Consider the following 14,852-nt stretch of genomic DNA (forward strand, 5'->3'; position numbering starts at 1 on the left):
CCGTGCCTTACGTCCCTGCCTCTTTCCTGACGAATGCTAAAACGTCCCCGCCGTTTTTCTGAGAAAGGCTACAACTCCGTAGACGGATGCTTACGAGATGCTCGCTCTGACCCTCGCTCCGTCCTCTCCCCTTTGGTCCCGTTTATGTGGATGATATCGACGCCTTACGATGTATACGCCGACGCTAGGGAAAAAACCGAGGTCCCGTCTTCGATGAAGTCAGGAAAATGCAATGTATCTAGAATGAAAAGAAAAAATGTAAGTGTACGCTATTAAACTGTTTTCCCGCCCCGCGGATACAAAATTACTTACCTGAAAAAAACCCACTATGTACCTGTTTACTTCCTACTATACACACTGCTGAACCTTGACTGATGCTGAAACTCTTGTCTCAGGTACCTCTATTTCTGTGATTATTAAAACACACCTGCCCAAAGAGCTGCCTCGGCTCAAAATCTGCCACCGACTCTGAAGAACACCAGAGCTCTGACCTCAGAGAGGCCCGAGAGCACAATGAAGAGCTTCCTCGGCTCAAAATCTGCCGCTGACTCTGAAAAACACCGGAGCGCTGACCTCAGATAGGCCCGAGAGCAGAATGAAGATCTTCCTCGGCTCAAAATCTGCCGCTGACTGTGAAAAACACCAGAGCTCTGACCTCAGAGAGGCCCGAGAGCAGAATGAAGAGCTTCCTCAGCTCAAAATCTGCCGCTGACTCTGAAGAACACCAGAGCTCTGACCTCAGAGAGGCCCGAGAGCAGAATGAGCTCCCTGATGAGAGGCTGTGGCTCATATACCCCAGGCCCCACCCACCACCCTGACCACGATCACCTGGGAAAAGGGAGGGCTGAACCACCGGAAGGCATAAAGGCACCTGTGGGAGCAGCTGGGAGTTTTCTCCTCTGCCTTAAGTTTGTGACCTGCAAAATGCCGTAGGAAGAAAACGACCCTTACCGGATACGACGATATCCGCTCTTTCGCTAAGTCTATTGTGTCGGCGATGTGACCGGGACGGGAATCAAACCTAGTTTTTCTGGGGTATAGATAGAAAAAGACAGATATCGTGCTAAGCTACGTGGGGAAGCAGTCGGCTAAATGCGATAATAATATCGTTATCCGAAACGAGGCGCTGTAGTTTCCTACGTGAAAACCGAAATGCCGCGGGGTGACTCGTCTTTTCCGGCGAGACCGCGCGTGCTGCCTAAGCCCCCCCGGTGGCGCTACGGGCTTGGGGAGGAGTGGCTGGAGAGCTGCCGGTCAGAGAGGGACCTGGGGGTGTCGACTGACAGCCGGCTGAACGTGAACCGGCAGCGTGCCCGGGTGGCCGACGAGGCCCGTGGCGTCCTGGCCCGTATCAGAAATAGCGTGGCCGGCGGGGACAGGGAAGCGATCTTGCCCCTGTACTCGGCGCTGGTAAGGCCGTACCTCGATGACTGTGTTCGGTTTTGGGCCCCTCGCTACAAAAAGGACATTGAATTACTCGAGCGTGTCCAGAGAAGGGCGACGAAGCCGGTGAAGGGTCCGGAGCGCGTGTCGTACGGAGAGCGGCCGAGGGAACTGGGGCTGTTTAGTCTGGAGAAGAGGAGGCTGAGGGGAGGCCTCGTGGCCCTCTATAGCTACCTGAAAGGAGGTTGCAGAGAGCTGGGGATGAGTCTCTTTAATGAAATAACAAGCGATAGGACGAGAGGGAGTGGTCTCCGGGTGTGCCACGGAAGGTTTAGACTAGATGTCGGGAAGTATTTCTTTACAGAACGGGTTATTAGGCAGCGGAATGGATTGCCCGGGGAGGCGGTAGAGTCCCCATCCCTGGAGGTGTTTAAGAGTAGGGTCGACGTAGCGCCGAGAGATACGGTGTACGTGGGAACTGGCAGTGTTAGGTGAATGGTTGGACTGGATGATCTCCGAGGTCCTTTCCGACCTAGTTGATTCTGTGATTCTGTGATTCTGTGATAATGGAACCGTGTCCCGGAGAGCGCTAAAGAACGAAGCGGAACCAGATCCTATAAGAATTCCTTCTCGGAAATATCACCGGTTCCGATATAAATTATTTACTGTGCGTCGCCGACGATTCGGAGTGACCTTGACCGTCTCTCCGACGGACTCCCTTAAGAGTCCCGAAGGACGGCAAACACCAAAAAAACGTGGAATTCCCTGAAATGTATCGGAAAGCGTACGAAGCGGCCCGACGCCTAAATTGCTAGAACGAAAAAAAAAAAATGCAAACTTAACAGAAAAAACCATAGGAGATGCCTAGACGATAGATGAAGGCGATCCTCTTCTCTGAAAAACTCGACAAGAGATCTAAGCTTGCGACGCACGTCTTTGGGATACCGGATACCGAAAAGAGACGTACGATAAGATGCCGAACGAATAGACGCCGCGGGCGAAAAGACGCCGATGCCGACCGGGACGAAGAACCGGAAAAGGGAAAAAACGGTGCTGGGGTACGGGAGAGAGACGGAGGATGAAAAAACGGAAGGAGAGGAAGCGGGACAAAGGCGTCTAGAGAAAAAGAAAAAGGGAGAGCTAGCAGAAGACAGAATAAGAAGGAGAGGGAGCGGGAGAGAAGAAGGAGAGCGGAGGTAAAGGGAAGCAAAAAAATCACGGCGGTGCGGGAGGGAGAGGGGGCCGGGGGAGAGCCCGAAACGCGTGAGAGCGGCGACGGGGCCCCGAAGGGAAGACGCGGCTTCCCGTACGCGTGGCCGCGCTCCCTCGTGCGCCGCGCGGCCGTGCCGCGCTCTGGGTGACGCGCGCGGACCCTGCGGCGCTCGTCGGCGCTCTGGCCCGCCGCGGACCGCGAAAAGGGCTCCTTCCTCGTCCGGAGAGCGGGCTCTCTCTTCCTGCGGTGGGAGGCGGGTGCTGCCGAAATGGCCGTGATTTTCGTCTTCTTTCCCTTTTTGGACCCTCTCTGGATTCGGCCGTGGCGGGGCCTCTCCGGATGTTTGAGGCCGGTTACCGTTGAACCCTTGGCCTTTGATGCCAGGAGTCCCGAGGGGACACGGAGGGCAGAAAAGAGTGGAGACCGAAAATAGGTGAGAGGCCGAAGGGCAAGTACGGGGCAGAAAACTGTGGAGTGCCAAAAGGGGTGAGAGAAACAAAAAGGGCTCGGTGGGCGACAAAGTGTCGGAAGTGCAAAGAGCACGTAAAAGCCTGAATAAAGGAGGGGGTGGAAAATCTGCGGGAGGCCAAAATGGAAGGCTGGAAGGGAAACAGAGGCCAGAAAAATGTGGAAGCCAAAAAAGGAGTGGGAGACCGAAACGGGGTGGGAGGATGGAGGGAAGTAGACGCCGGGAAAGGTGGAGGCCGAAACGGGGTGGGAGGCCGAAATGGGGTGGGTGGCCAGACAGAAGTAGAGGACAGAAAAAATTAGAGGCAGAACCATGGTGGGAGGCCCAAACAGGGTGGGAGCTAGAGCAAAGTAGAGGCCAGAAAATAGTGGATGCTGAAAGTGGGTGGAAAGCCAAAACATAGTGGGAGGCCAGAAGGAAGTAGAGGCCATGAAAGGTGGATGCAAAATCATGGTGGGAGGCCAAAACGGGGTGGAGGCCAGAGGGAACTAGAGGCCAGAAAAAGTGGAGGTGGAAATGGGGTGGGAGGGCGAAAAGAGGTGGGAAGCTGGAGAGAAGTAGAGGCCAGAAGAAATTTCAAACTGAATCATGGTGGGAGACCGATACGGGGTGGGAGGCCTCTACATCCCTCCATCCTCCCACCCTGTTTGGGCCTCCCACCCCTTTTCAACCTCCACTGTTTCTGGCCTCTACTTCCATCCAGCCTACCACCACGTTTTGGCCTCCCACCACGTTTCGGCCTCCAATTCTTTCTGGCCTCTCCTTCCCTCGGGACTCCCACACGTTTTTGGCCTCCCAACCCATTTCAGCCTCCAATTTTTTCTGGCCTCTACTTCCCTCTGACCTCCCACCCCTTTTGGGCCTCCCACCCCATTTTGGCCTCCAATTTTATTTTTTTAAACCCTAACCCCTCACCTTCACCCTCACCCTAGCCCCTAACCCCTCACCATCACCCTAAACCCTCACTCCCAACCCCTAATCCTAACCCCTGACCCTAATCCCTAACCCTAACCCCTAACCCTAGAGCCCACCCCCAATTCTGTCCCTTAACCCTAGAGCCCGCCCCTGACTCCACCCCCTACCTGTAAGCCCACCCCCGAGTCCACCCCCTAACACTAAGCCCACCCCCGAGTCCACCTCCTAACCCTAAACCCACCCTGAGTCCACCCCCTAACTCTAAGCCCATCCCCGACTCCACCCCCAACCCTAAGCCCACCCCCGAGTCCACCCCCTAACCCTAAGCCCACACCCAAGTCCACCCCCTAACTCTAAGCCCATCCCTGAGTCCACGCCCTAACCCTAAGCCCACCCCCGATTCCACTCCCTAACACTACACCCACCCCAGACTCCACCCCGTAACTCTAACCTGTAACCCTAAAGTGTACAGTGTAACTGTAAACCCTAATCTGTGAGTGTAAACTGTAACCTACAGTTGTAATTGGAAGGTGTTACTAAGCTGTAACGTGTAATGTGGGTTTTAAACTGGAATAGAATCGGTGTGGAAATATTGTGCAGGAGGAGGTGCAACCTGGAGTGCGGTCTGTGTGGAAACAGTGACCCGCGGCAGGTGCAGCCGCGAATACGGTCCGGGTGGAAACAGTGACCCGCGGCAGGTGCAACCGCGAATACGGTCCGGGTGGAAACAGTGACCCGCGGCAGGTGCAACCGCGAATACGGTCCGGGTGGAAACAGTGACCGGGGGCAAGTGCAACCCCGAATAGGGTCCGGGTGGAAACAGTGACCCGCGGCAGGTGCAACCCCGAATAGGGTCCGGGTGGAAACAGTGACCCGCGGCAGGTGCAACCCCGAATAGGGTCCGGGTGGAAACAGTGACCCGCGGCAGGTGCAGCCGCGAATAGGGTCCGGGTGGAAACAGTGACCCGCGGCAGGTGCAGCCGCGAATAGGGTCCGGGTGGCAACTGTAACCCCGGCAGGTACAACCCCGAATAGGGTCCGGGTGGAAACAGTGACCCGCGACAGGTGCAACCCCGAATAGGGTCCGGGTGGAAACAGTGACCCGCGGCAGGTGCAACCGCGAATACGGTCCGGGTGGAAACAGTGACCCGCGGCAGGTGCAACCCCGAATACGGTCCGGGTGGAAACAGGGACCCGCGGCAGGTGCACCCCGAATAGGGTCCGAGTGGAAACAGTGACCCGCGGCAGGTGCAATCCCGAATAGGGTCCAGGTAGCAACTGTAACCCCGGCAGGTGCAGCCGCGAATACGGTCCGGGTGGAAACAGTGACCCGCGGCAGGTGCAACCCCGAATAGGGTCCGGGTGGCAACTGTAACCCCGGCAGGTGCAACCGCGAATAGGGTCCGGGTGGAAACAGTGACCCGCGGCAGGTGCAACCGCGAATAGGGTCCGGGTGGAAACAGTGACCCGCGGCAGGTGCAACCCCGAATAGGGTCCGGGTGGCAACTGTAACTCCGGCAGGTGCAGCCGCGAATACGGTCCGGGTGGAAACAGTGACCCGCGGCAGGTGCAACCCCGAATACGGTCCGGGTGGAAACAGGGACCCGCGGCAGGTGCAGCCGCGAATAGGGTCCGGGTGGAAACAGTGACCCGCGGCAGGTGCAGCCGCGAATAGGGTCCGGGTGGCAACTGTAACTCCGGCAGGTGCAGCCGCGAATAGGGTCCGGGTGGAAACAGTGACCCGCGGCAGGTGCAATCCCGAATACGGTCCGGGTGGAAACAGTGACCCGCGGCAGGTGCAGCCGCGAATAGGGTCCGGGTGGAAACGGTGTCCCGCGGCAGGTGCAATCCCGAATAGGGTCCGGGTGGAAACAGTAACCCCGGCGGGTCAACCCCCAATAGGGTCCTTGTGGAAACAGTGAGCGGCGGCCTCTACTGCTCTCCCACTCTTTTCAGCCTCCAATTTTTTTCTAGACTCTTCTTCTCTCCAGATTCCCACCCCTTTTTGGCCTCCCATGCTGTTTCAGCCGCCAATTTTTTCTGGCCTCCACTATTCACTCTTCTCCCCCACCTTTCTGTCCTCCCACCCCTTTTTGCCTCCCATTCATTTTTGGCCTCCAATTTTTTTCTGACCGCTATTTCTCTCCAGCCTCCCACCCCTTTTTTGGCCTCCCACCCCTTTTCGGCCTCTAATTTCTTCTGGCCTCTAGTTCTCTTCAGCCTCCCACCCTTTTTTGGCCTCCCACCCCTTTATGGCCTTCCACTCAGTTTTGGCTTCCAATTTTTTCTGACCTCTACTTCTCTCCAGCCTCCCACCCCTTTTTGGCCTCCCACACGATTTCAGCCTCTAATTTTTGATGGCCTCTACTTCTCTCCAGCCTCCCACACTTTTGTGGCGTCCCACCCCTTTTGGGCCTCCCACCCCTTTTCGGCTTCTAATTTTTTCTGGCCTCTACTATTCACCAGTTTCCCACTCCTTTTTGGCCTCCCACTCCTTTTCGGCCTCCAAGTTTTTCTGGCCTCTACTTCTCTCCACCCTCCCACCCTTTTTCGGCCTCCCACTCCTTTTCGGCCTCCAATTTTTTCTAGCCTCTACTTCTCTCCAGCCTCCCACCCCTTTTTGGCCTCCCACTACTTTTCGGCCTCCAATTTTTTCTAGCCTCTACTTCTCTCCAGCCTCCCACCCTTTTTTGGCCTCCCACCCCTTTTCGGCCTCCAAGTTTTTCTGGCCTCTACTTCTCTCCAGCCTCCCACCCTTTTTTGGCCTCCCACCCCTTTTCGGCCTCCAAGTTTTTCTGGCCTCTACTTCTCTCCAGCCTCCCACCCTTTTTTGGCCTCCCACCCCTTTTCGGCCTCCAAGTTTTTCTGGCCTCTACTTCTCTCCAGCCTCCCACCCTTTTTTGGGCCTCCCACCCCTTTTTGCCCTCCCACCCCTTTTCAACTTCTGATTTTTTCTGGCCTCTACTATTCACTGGCCTCCCACCCCTTTTCGGCCTCCCACTCCTTTTCGGCCTCCAATTTTTTCTGACCTCTACTTCTCTCCAGCCTCCCACTATTATTTGGCCTCCTACCCCATTTCAGCCTGCAATTTTTTTTGGCCCCTACTTTCTTTGTCCTCCCACCCCTTTCTGGCCTCCTGCCCTATTGTGGCCTCTACTTTTTCCTGGCCTCTAATTCCCTCTGGCCTCCCACCGTGTTGTGGCCTCCCACCATGCTTTGGTCTCTGATTTTTCTGGCCTCTACTTCTCTCTGGCTGCCCACCCCTTTTTGGCCTCCCACCCCTTTTCAGCCTCTAATTTTTTCTGGCCTCTACTATTCACCAGTCTCCCACTCCTTTTTGGCCTCCCACTCCTTTTCGGCCTCCAATTTTTTCTGGCCTCTACTTCTCTCCAGCCTCCCACCCTTTTTCGGCCTCCCACTCCTTTTTGGCCTCCAATTTTTTCTAGCCTCTACTTCTCTCCAGCCTCCCACCCCTTTTTGGCCTCCCACTACTTTTCGGCCTCCAATTTTTTCTAGCCTCTACTTCTCTCCAGCCTCCCACCCTTTTTTGGCCTCCCACCCCTTTTCGGCCTCCAAGTTTTTCTGGCCTCTACTTCTCTCCAGCCTCCCACCCTTTTTTGGGCCTCCCACCCCTTTTTGCCCTCCCACCCCTTTTCAACTTCTGATTTTTTCTGGCCTCTACTATTCACTGGCCTCCCACCCCTTTTCGGCCTCCCACTCCTTTTTGGCCTCCAATTTTTTCTGACCTCTACTTCTCTCCAGCCTCCCACTATTATTTGGCCTCCCACCCCATTTCAGCCTGCAATTTTTTCTGGCCCCTACTTTCTTTGTCCTCCCACCCCTTTCTGGCCTCCTGCCCTATTGTGGCCTCTACTTTTTCCTGGCCTCTAATTCCCTCTGGCCTCCCACCTTGTTGTGGCCTCCCACCATGTTTTGGTCTCTGATTTTTCTGGCCTCTACTTCTCTCTGGCTGCCCACCCCTTTTTGGCCTCCCACCCCTTTTCAGCCTCTAATTTTTTCTGGCCTCTACTATTCACCAGTCTCCCACTCCTTTTTGGCCTCCCACTCCTTTTCGGCCTCCAAGTTTTTCTGGCCTCTACTTCTCTCCAGCCTCCCACCCTTTTTCGGCCTCCCACTCCTTTTTGGCCTCCAATTTTTTCTAGCCTCTACTTCTCTCCAGCCTCCCACCCCTTTTTGGCCTCCCACTACTTTTCGGCCTCCAATTTTTTCTAGCCTCTACTTCTCTCCAGCCTCCCACCCTTTTTTGGCCTCCCACCCCTTTTCGGCCTCCAAGTTTTTCTGGCCTCTACTTCTCTCCAGCCTCCCACCCTTTTTTGGGCCTCCCACCCCTTTTTGCCCTCCCACCCCTTTTCAACTTCTGATTTTTTCTGGCCTCTACTATTCACTGGCCTCCCACCCCTTTTCGGCCTCCCACTCCTTTTTGGCCTCCAATTTTTTCTGACCTCTACTTCTCTCCAGCCTCCCACTATTATTTGGCCTCCCACCCCATTTCAGCCTGCAATTTTTTCTGGCCCCTACTTTCTTTGTCCTCCCACCCCTTTCTGGCCTCCTGCCCTATTGTGGCCTCTACTTTTTCCTGGCCTCTAATTCCCTCTGGCCTCCCACCATGTTGTGGCCTCCCACCATGCTTTGGTCTCCGATTTTTCTGGCCTCTACTTCTCTCTGGCTGCCCACCCCTTTTTGGCCTCCCACCCCTTTTCAGCCTCTAATTTTTTCTGGCCTCTACTATTCACCGGCCTCCCACCCCTTTTCGGCCTCCCACCCCTTTTCGGCCTCCAATTTTTTCTGGCCTCTACTTCTCTCCAGCCTCCCACCCTTTTTTGGCCTCCCACACGATTTTGGCCTACACTTTTTCTGGCCTCTAATTCCCTCTGGCCTCCCACCATGTTTTAGGGGGTGGGAGGCCAAAACATGGTGGGAGGCGAGAGGAAAGTAGAGGCCAGAAAAAATTGGAGGCTCAATCATGTTGGGAGACCGATACGGCGTGGAAGGCCAGAGAGAGTAGAGGCCAGAAAATGTGGTGGCTCAATTGGGGTGGCACGGCAAAATGGGGTGGGAGGCCAAAACAGGGTGGGAGGCCGAGGGAAGAAGAGGCCAGAGAAAAGTTGAGGCCAAAATGGGGTGGGAGTCCGAAATGTGGTGGGAGGCCAGGGGGAAGTAGAGGCCAGAAAAAGTGGAGGCCAAAATGGGGTGGGAGGCTGAAATCGGGTGGGAGGCCAGAAAGAAGTAGAGGCCAGAAAAATTGGAGGCCAAATCATGGTGAGAGGCCAAAATGGGGTGGGAGGCTTGAGGGACGTAGAGGCCAGAAAAGAGTGGATGCCAAAATGGCTTGGGAGGCCGAAACGTGGTGGGAGGCCAGGGGAAAGTAGAGGCCAGAAAAAGTGGAGGTCAAAATTGGGTGGGAGGCTGAAACAGGGTAGGAGGCCAGAGGGAAGTAGAGGCCAGAAAAAATTGGAGGCTGAAATGGGGTGGGAGGACAAAGGGAAATAGAGGCCAGAAATTAGAGGACGCCAAAATGCGGTGGGAGGCCGAAACTTGATGGGAGGCCAGAGGGAAGTAGAGGCCAAAAGAAATTGCAGGCCGAAATGGGGTGGGAGGCTTAAGGGAAATAGAGGCCAGAAAACAGTGGATTCTGAAACGGGGTGGGAGGCCGAAGTCAGGTGGGAGGCTGGAGAGAAGTAGAGGATAGAAAAAAGTAGAGACCGAAACGGGGTGAGAGGCCGGAGGGAAGTAGAGGTTAGAAAAAAGTGGAGGCTGAAATGGGGTGGGAGGCCAAAATGAGGTGGGAGGCTTAGAGGCAAGTAGGGATTAGGAAAAAGTAAAGCCAAAAAGGGTGGGAGGCCAGAGGGAAGTAGAGGTTGGAGGGCAAATATAGGCCAGAAAAAAGTGGAGACCGAAAAGTGGTGTGAAGCCAGAGGGCAGGTAAAGGGCAGAAACTTGTGGAGTGCCAAAAGGGGTGGAAGACAGAAAAGGGATTCACGGGCAACAAAGGGTTGGAAGTTCAAAGAGCACATAAAGGCCTGAATAAAGGAGGGGGCCAAAAAGGTGCAGGATGTCAAAGTGGGAGGCTGGAAGGGAAATAGAGGCCAGAAAAATGTGGAAGTCAAAAAAGGGGTGGGAGGCCAAAAAGAGGTGGGAGGCCCGAGGGAAGTAGAGGCCAGAAAAAAGTGGAGGCCAAAACGGGGTGGGAGGCCAAAACAGGGTGGGAGGCTGGAAGGAAGTAGAGGCTGGAGGGCAAATACAGGCCAGAAAAAAGTAGATGCCGAATAGGGGTCTGAGGTCTGAGAGGCATTAGAGTTTGAAAAGGGCTGGGAAGCCACGAAAGGGTGGGAGGATGTGGTGGAAGTAGAGATGGAGAAATCACTAGTAAAGGAATGAGGAGTCCTGCAGGCACATGGTGAAAGAAAAACAGGGTCAGGGAGCAAGACGGACAAAGAGAGATAATGATGAGTGGAGAGTAGAACGAACAGAGAGAGAGAGAAATCAAATGTGGGGGGAAGAGAAGGTGGGAAGGAGGGAGAGCAAGAGATGGTCAAGAAGGCAGAGGGCTTGAGGGGATGAGAGAGCGAGAGAGGGGGAAAGGGAGCACGATCGGGACAAAGAGAGGGAGAAAGGAAAGAGCGGGATAGGCTACAAGATGAAGTGGAAAAGGCCACAAAGCAGAACAGAATGGCACAGGGAGCTGGGCACGGGGTTATACCGGGAAACAGCGCCACAGAGAGCGGTATGGAGCTCTACAGGCAAAATGTTCAGGAGAGGATGGAGGACAGAGAGAAGAAGAGGAAAGGGACAGGCAGAGAGGCAGTGATGGAGAAAGAAACAATAGCCACCGAGAAATGAGGAGAGGGATGGGAGCGAGGCAGAGAGGGGGAGAAAGAACGCCAAGCCGGCGATGGGAAAAGGCCAGAGGGATCAGGAAAGAGAGGAGGCAGGATGGAGGGATCTAGAAGAGAGGTGAGGGACAGGGAGCCAGAGAGCAGGGGACGACTGCGGAAGGGAGAGGGACACAGAGCAGGGTGCATGACCTAGAACCAACAAGAGCAACAGAGAGAAGGACAGAGAGGTGGAGCATGAGAAAAGACAGGAACAGAGAACAAGACAGAGAGATCAAGCGATCAATAGTCGAGACAGGGAGCAGCACAAAGGGTCCGAGAGAGGACCTAACCCTAACCCTTACCCAGACCCTATTAGAATTCCCTGCTTGCACCTTCTGGTGTTTTGCTGATCGAGGATGCCAATTAAACTCAGACACCAGAGTGAAAAGTCTACGCTTATTTTACTGTTAATAATTAAGGATATAACCAAGTAATGCAGAAAATAAACAGTAAGTACAGAATAGTACACTTTATTACTACATACAGTTAATTATAGAAAATAAGAACAAGCAAGGTATTGCACCTAATCATTACTACACAGTGGGGAGAACAGTGATTAAGAAAGATCCATCACCACTTGCATACGTCACCAACATCCAGACCCGCAGTCGCCACGGAGCCCCGGTTGCAGCGAGGTTTTGTAGTACCTTTCCCTGCAAGTGGGAAGTCCTCCACGATGCATCCATCCAGAGGTGAGGCATCCAGAGTCGCAGCAAGCGGGTCCAGCCTTATATATCAAAAATCAGATAACCAGAATAACTGGCACCTTTGTTTTGAGCAGAAACATCTGGTTTCATCCTCCTGTTGGATTCCACCCAGAGCCTGGCCAGGGCTTGGGGAGGAGAACCAAGGGAGTTTCTAACAAGGCCGAACACTTGGGTTCTCAGCCTTGAGCAAGGCTGAACAAGGGAAGTTGGATAAACATTCTCACAGCGTTTCATCCTCGCTACTAATTACATTTTGTCTAAGCTGCATCTTTCACTAGTGTGAAGGAAGTTGCTACAAGTACACTTGAACTTGCTAATGTACAGGGACCTGTAAAGTAGCACATTTAGTTTTAACGTTAACCATCACTTGTGTTTTACTAGCTTTTGTTTTCCCCGTATTTTACTGCAATGTATGTAACTTAATTTATACTTTTGTATAAATTCATGACCCACTTGTAAGATGTTTTGAAACCTGTAACTCCTTGCCTAGTGAAGATAAGACAGACCTTGGACAGTCTGAAAAACTCCCCGAGTACATCCCTAACAGCAGGGACCTAAAAAACCAAGTGTCTAAGAAGACGCCAGTGTCGAGATAAGCGACTGGAAGCTGGTCTAAACTGACCTCCTGGGAATAAACAGGAGCCGAAGGACGGATGAGGTAACTCTATGGCCATATGTGGACACGAGAAACCTAAAGTTCAACCAACAGACAGTGTGAGAAAGGCTGTGTGGACCATTAAGGAGGGGAGAAGACCCTCACTCTATTTTTACTATGCATGTTCAGACTATGTAAATGAATTCTGAGAACCCATTAGCATAAGGCTGCCTTTTCTAAGAAAGCTGATGAATATGTATGCCTTTTGTGTATATTAGTCAGAGTGCTTTGTTTGTAAGTGCGGCACTTGCGGTGGAGCGATCCCCAGTGCTGCCCAGCGCTGCGAATAAAGAATCCCTGCTGAACAGTTTTACTCAATTCTGACTGTGAAGCTCTTTGTTTCAAGTGAGCATACATATTTCGTTAATGATCAGATACTAATAATTAACACTGATGGTAATGCAGATTTTACTAATTAACAGATACTAATAATGGCAAGAGTTTAGTTGTGAGGTTCATCTAGAGGTCAACTTTGTTTTGGGGCCTATTGTTCAGGCCCTAGCACTACACTGTGCAGGTGGTGTGTTCGGATGGTGTGGCTGGGTCTGTCAAGGCTGCTTGTTCACGGCCAAAGCAAGCGCAGACCCCACAAAACCCCTAACCCTACCCCTAACCCTAAACATACAGTTCAATTTCGGAGGACTGACCGGCACTTCTGGCATCCTGGAGGACTGGCGGCCCATAGAGTACGAGTTCGGAGGACTGACGGGCACTTCCGGAGGACTGGAGGATCATAGAGTGCGAGTTCGGAGGACTGACGGGCACTTCCGGAAGACTGGCGGGCACTTCCGGGCTTCCGGGCGGCCCGGGAGCGCGGTAAGGGCCCGTACCGGAGCGCTGATGGCCGGTCCCGGCGCTGCGCGGGGGGGCCGCAGGGCGGGGGTGTCCGTCCGTCGCCGAGAAGCTGCTGCGGGTGGCGGGGAGCCTGCCGGGGCCCGGCGGTGCCGGTTCGCGCTCCGGCCGCGGCTCTCTAGTGCCGGCGCCGGCCCGGCCTCCGCGGGGTCGTTCCTCCGCGCTTGGGGCTTCCCGCGCGGGGACCGGCGGTCGCTGCTGCCGCGGGCGGGTCCCTCTCGCCGCGTCTGGTTCTGCCCCCGGGCCGTTTCCGTACGGTGTGCGGGTGGGAGGAGCTTTTAATTAGGAGTCTCTGATTGGCATCGCGAGGTCACTTGCCCGTGGCAGCGTTAATTGCCCTGGAAGCGATTCGCCGCCGGCGGGTCCGGCCGGGCTGTGCCGGTGGCTGTTCCGAGCAGTACCGGCTCCCGGCCGGGGCAGGTGCACGGCGGCGAGGAGGAGCGTCCGCCGGTGTAGCCCGTCGAGTTCTTTCGCTGGGCAGTAGTGTGTTATTTGAACGGCCTGGTTAAATAATTTGCTGTTATCGAATGCAGCGAGCAAACGAGTCGTGCCCGGGGAGGATTCCGGTTCTCTGCGGCCGCAAAGAAAAGGAGACAAAGTGCTGAAAGCGGAGGCTGAGGCAGAAGGAAAGGTTAATTACTCTTCTAAATCGTGATTTCGTGTTATGAATTAAAAACCGAATTAGGAGTACTGTAATTACCATAATTATAAGATATTATGATAGTAAACTGCTCCCAATTAATATTCTATTTCTGCCTCACACCTGGACATTTTTATTATGATGATACTGCTGGGACACCATTAATACATAAATTTAACATTGCCCTTATTAAATAAGGCATTAATGATACCTAATTAGTGTTCTAAATGTTTTTAAAATTAAGTTTATTTGTGCACTAATCAAATTTAATTTGCACTGGTTTTATTTTAGCCCTCCTCGGAAGTAGTCTGGGGGGACATCCCCCAAATGGTTACGTTTCAGTTCGGGCAGTCGTAAACGCTGTTAGTTTTCTAATTTTATTTTAAATCTAAATCTTTTAATGTTGTTCGTTCTGGTTGAGAATCATTGCCACCTGTGAATTTTCTTAATACCTACCTTTGAACACAGCCATTATTGAATGACTCATTTTTATTTCTCTTTATTTCAAAATCCAAAGATTCCATTACTGTTTTCTCGGAAGGAGTCGTCATTGCCTCTGAACTTACAGCTGTGTGTTAATACTTATTAAACACTACCGATTAGCTTTCTAATTCTATCTTCATTTTAAGTGCTAAAACTTTCTTATTTTGTTTCCAATTGGGAGTCATTGATGCTTGCAATATATTTAATAATGGCTATATTTAAGTTTAGCTATTAATGACTCTTTGTCACTTAAAAATGATTGTTAAATTTATCTTTTTTTAATTACAATACATATTGAGAATAAGTAATAGCTATGATTAGATTTAGTCATGACTCATCTCTAAATAATATTTCCTCTATTTGCACTCTAACATTTTAATCATCACTTTACTACTAAGTGGGATTAACTAGCACCTGTGATTGATTTTTTTAATACTAACTAGAGACGTTTCTCTACACACATTAATCCCAATTAATGCTCTATTATTTGTATTTTGCTGCTTGTAATTTTATAATGTAAATTGGGAGTAATTACTGTCTGTACAGTTTTGCGTAATAGCTAGAGTCTAGGCATATTTATTCATGAAAACTATTCTGGTAATTGTTATTTAAGTTTTTATTCTAGATGTTTTAAAGTAA

At 52.5% G+C, this 14,852-nt stretch overlaps 1 protein-coding gene across 1 annotated transcript; it reads right to left on the reverse strand.

Moving 5' to 3' along the window:
• Window positions 1-11,258: 11,258 nt before the first annotated feature.
• LOC141938838 (uncharacterized) lies at window positions 11,259-14,281 on the reverse strand. The gene is made up of 4 exons (XM_074857853.1): window positions 14,187-14,281; window positions 13,492-13,661; window positions 12,886-13,365; window positions 11,259-11,603 (listed from the first exon to the last, which is right to left on the reverse strand). The coding sequence occupies exons 1-4, from the start codon at window positions 14,279-14,281 to the stop codon at window positions 11,410-11,412; spliced, it is 939 nt and encodes a 312-aa protein (XP_074713954.1). The 3' UTR covers window positions 11,259-11,409.
• Window positions 14,282-14,852: the final 571 nt, after the last annotated feature.

The sequence above is a fragment of the Strix uralensis genome, unplaced genomic scaffold (assembly GCF_047716275.1).
Source record: "Strix uralensis isolate ZFMK-TIS-50842 unplaced genomic scaffold, bStrUra1 scaffold_350, whole genome shotgun sequence".
NCBI lineage: Eukaryota > Metazoa > Chordata > Aves > Strigiformes > Strigidae > Strix > Strix uralensis.

Bases quoted from the DNA above. Each gene is read 5' to 3' on its own strand.
- LOC141938838 (XM_074857853.1), bottom strand. From the start codon at position 14,281: ATGACGACTCCTTCCGAGAAAACAGTAATGGAATCTTTGGATTTTGAA. The intron at 13,662-14,186 runs GTAGGTATTAAG...TTGCGGCCGCAG, and splicing joins AATAATGGCTGTGTTCAAAG to AGAACCGGAATCCTCCCCGG. The intron at 11,604-12,885 runs GTCAGTCCTCCG...TTGATATATAAG, and splicing joins CCAGGATGCCAGAAGTGCCG to GCTGGACCCGCTTGCTGCGA.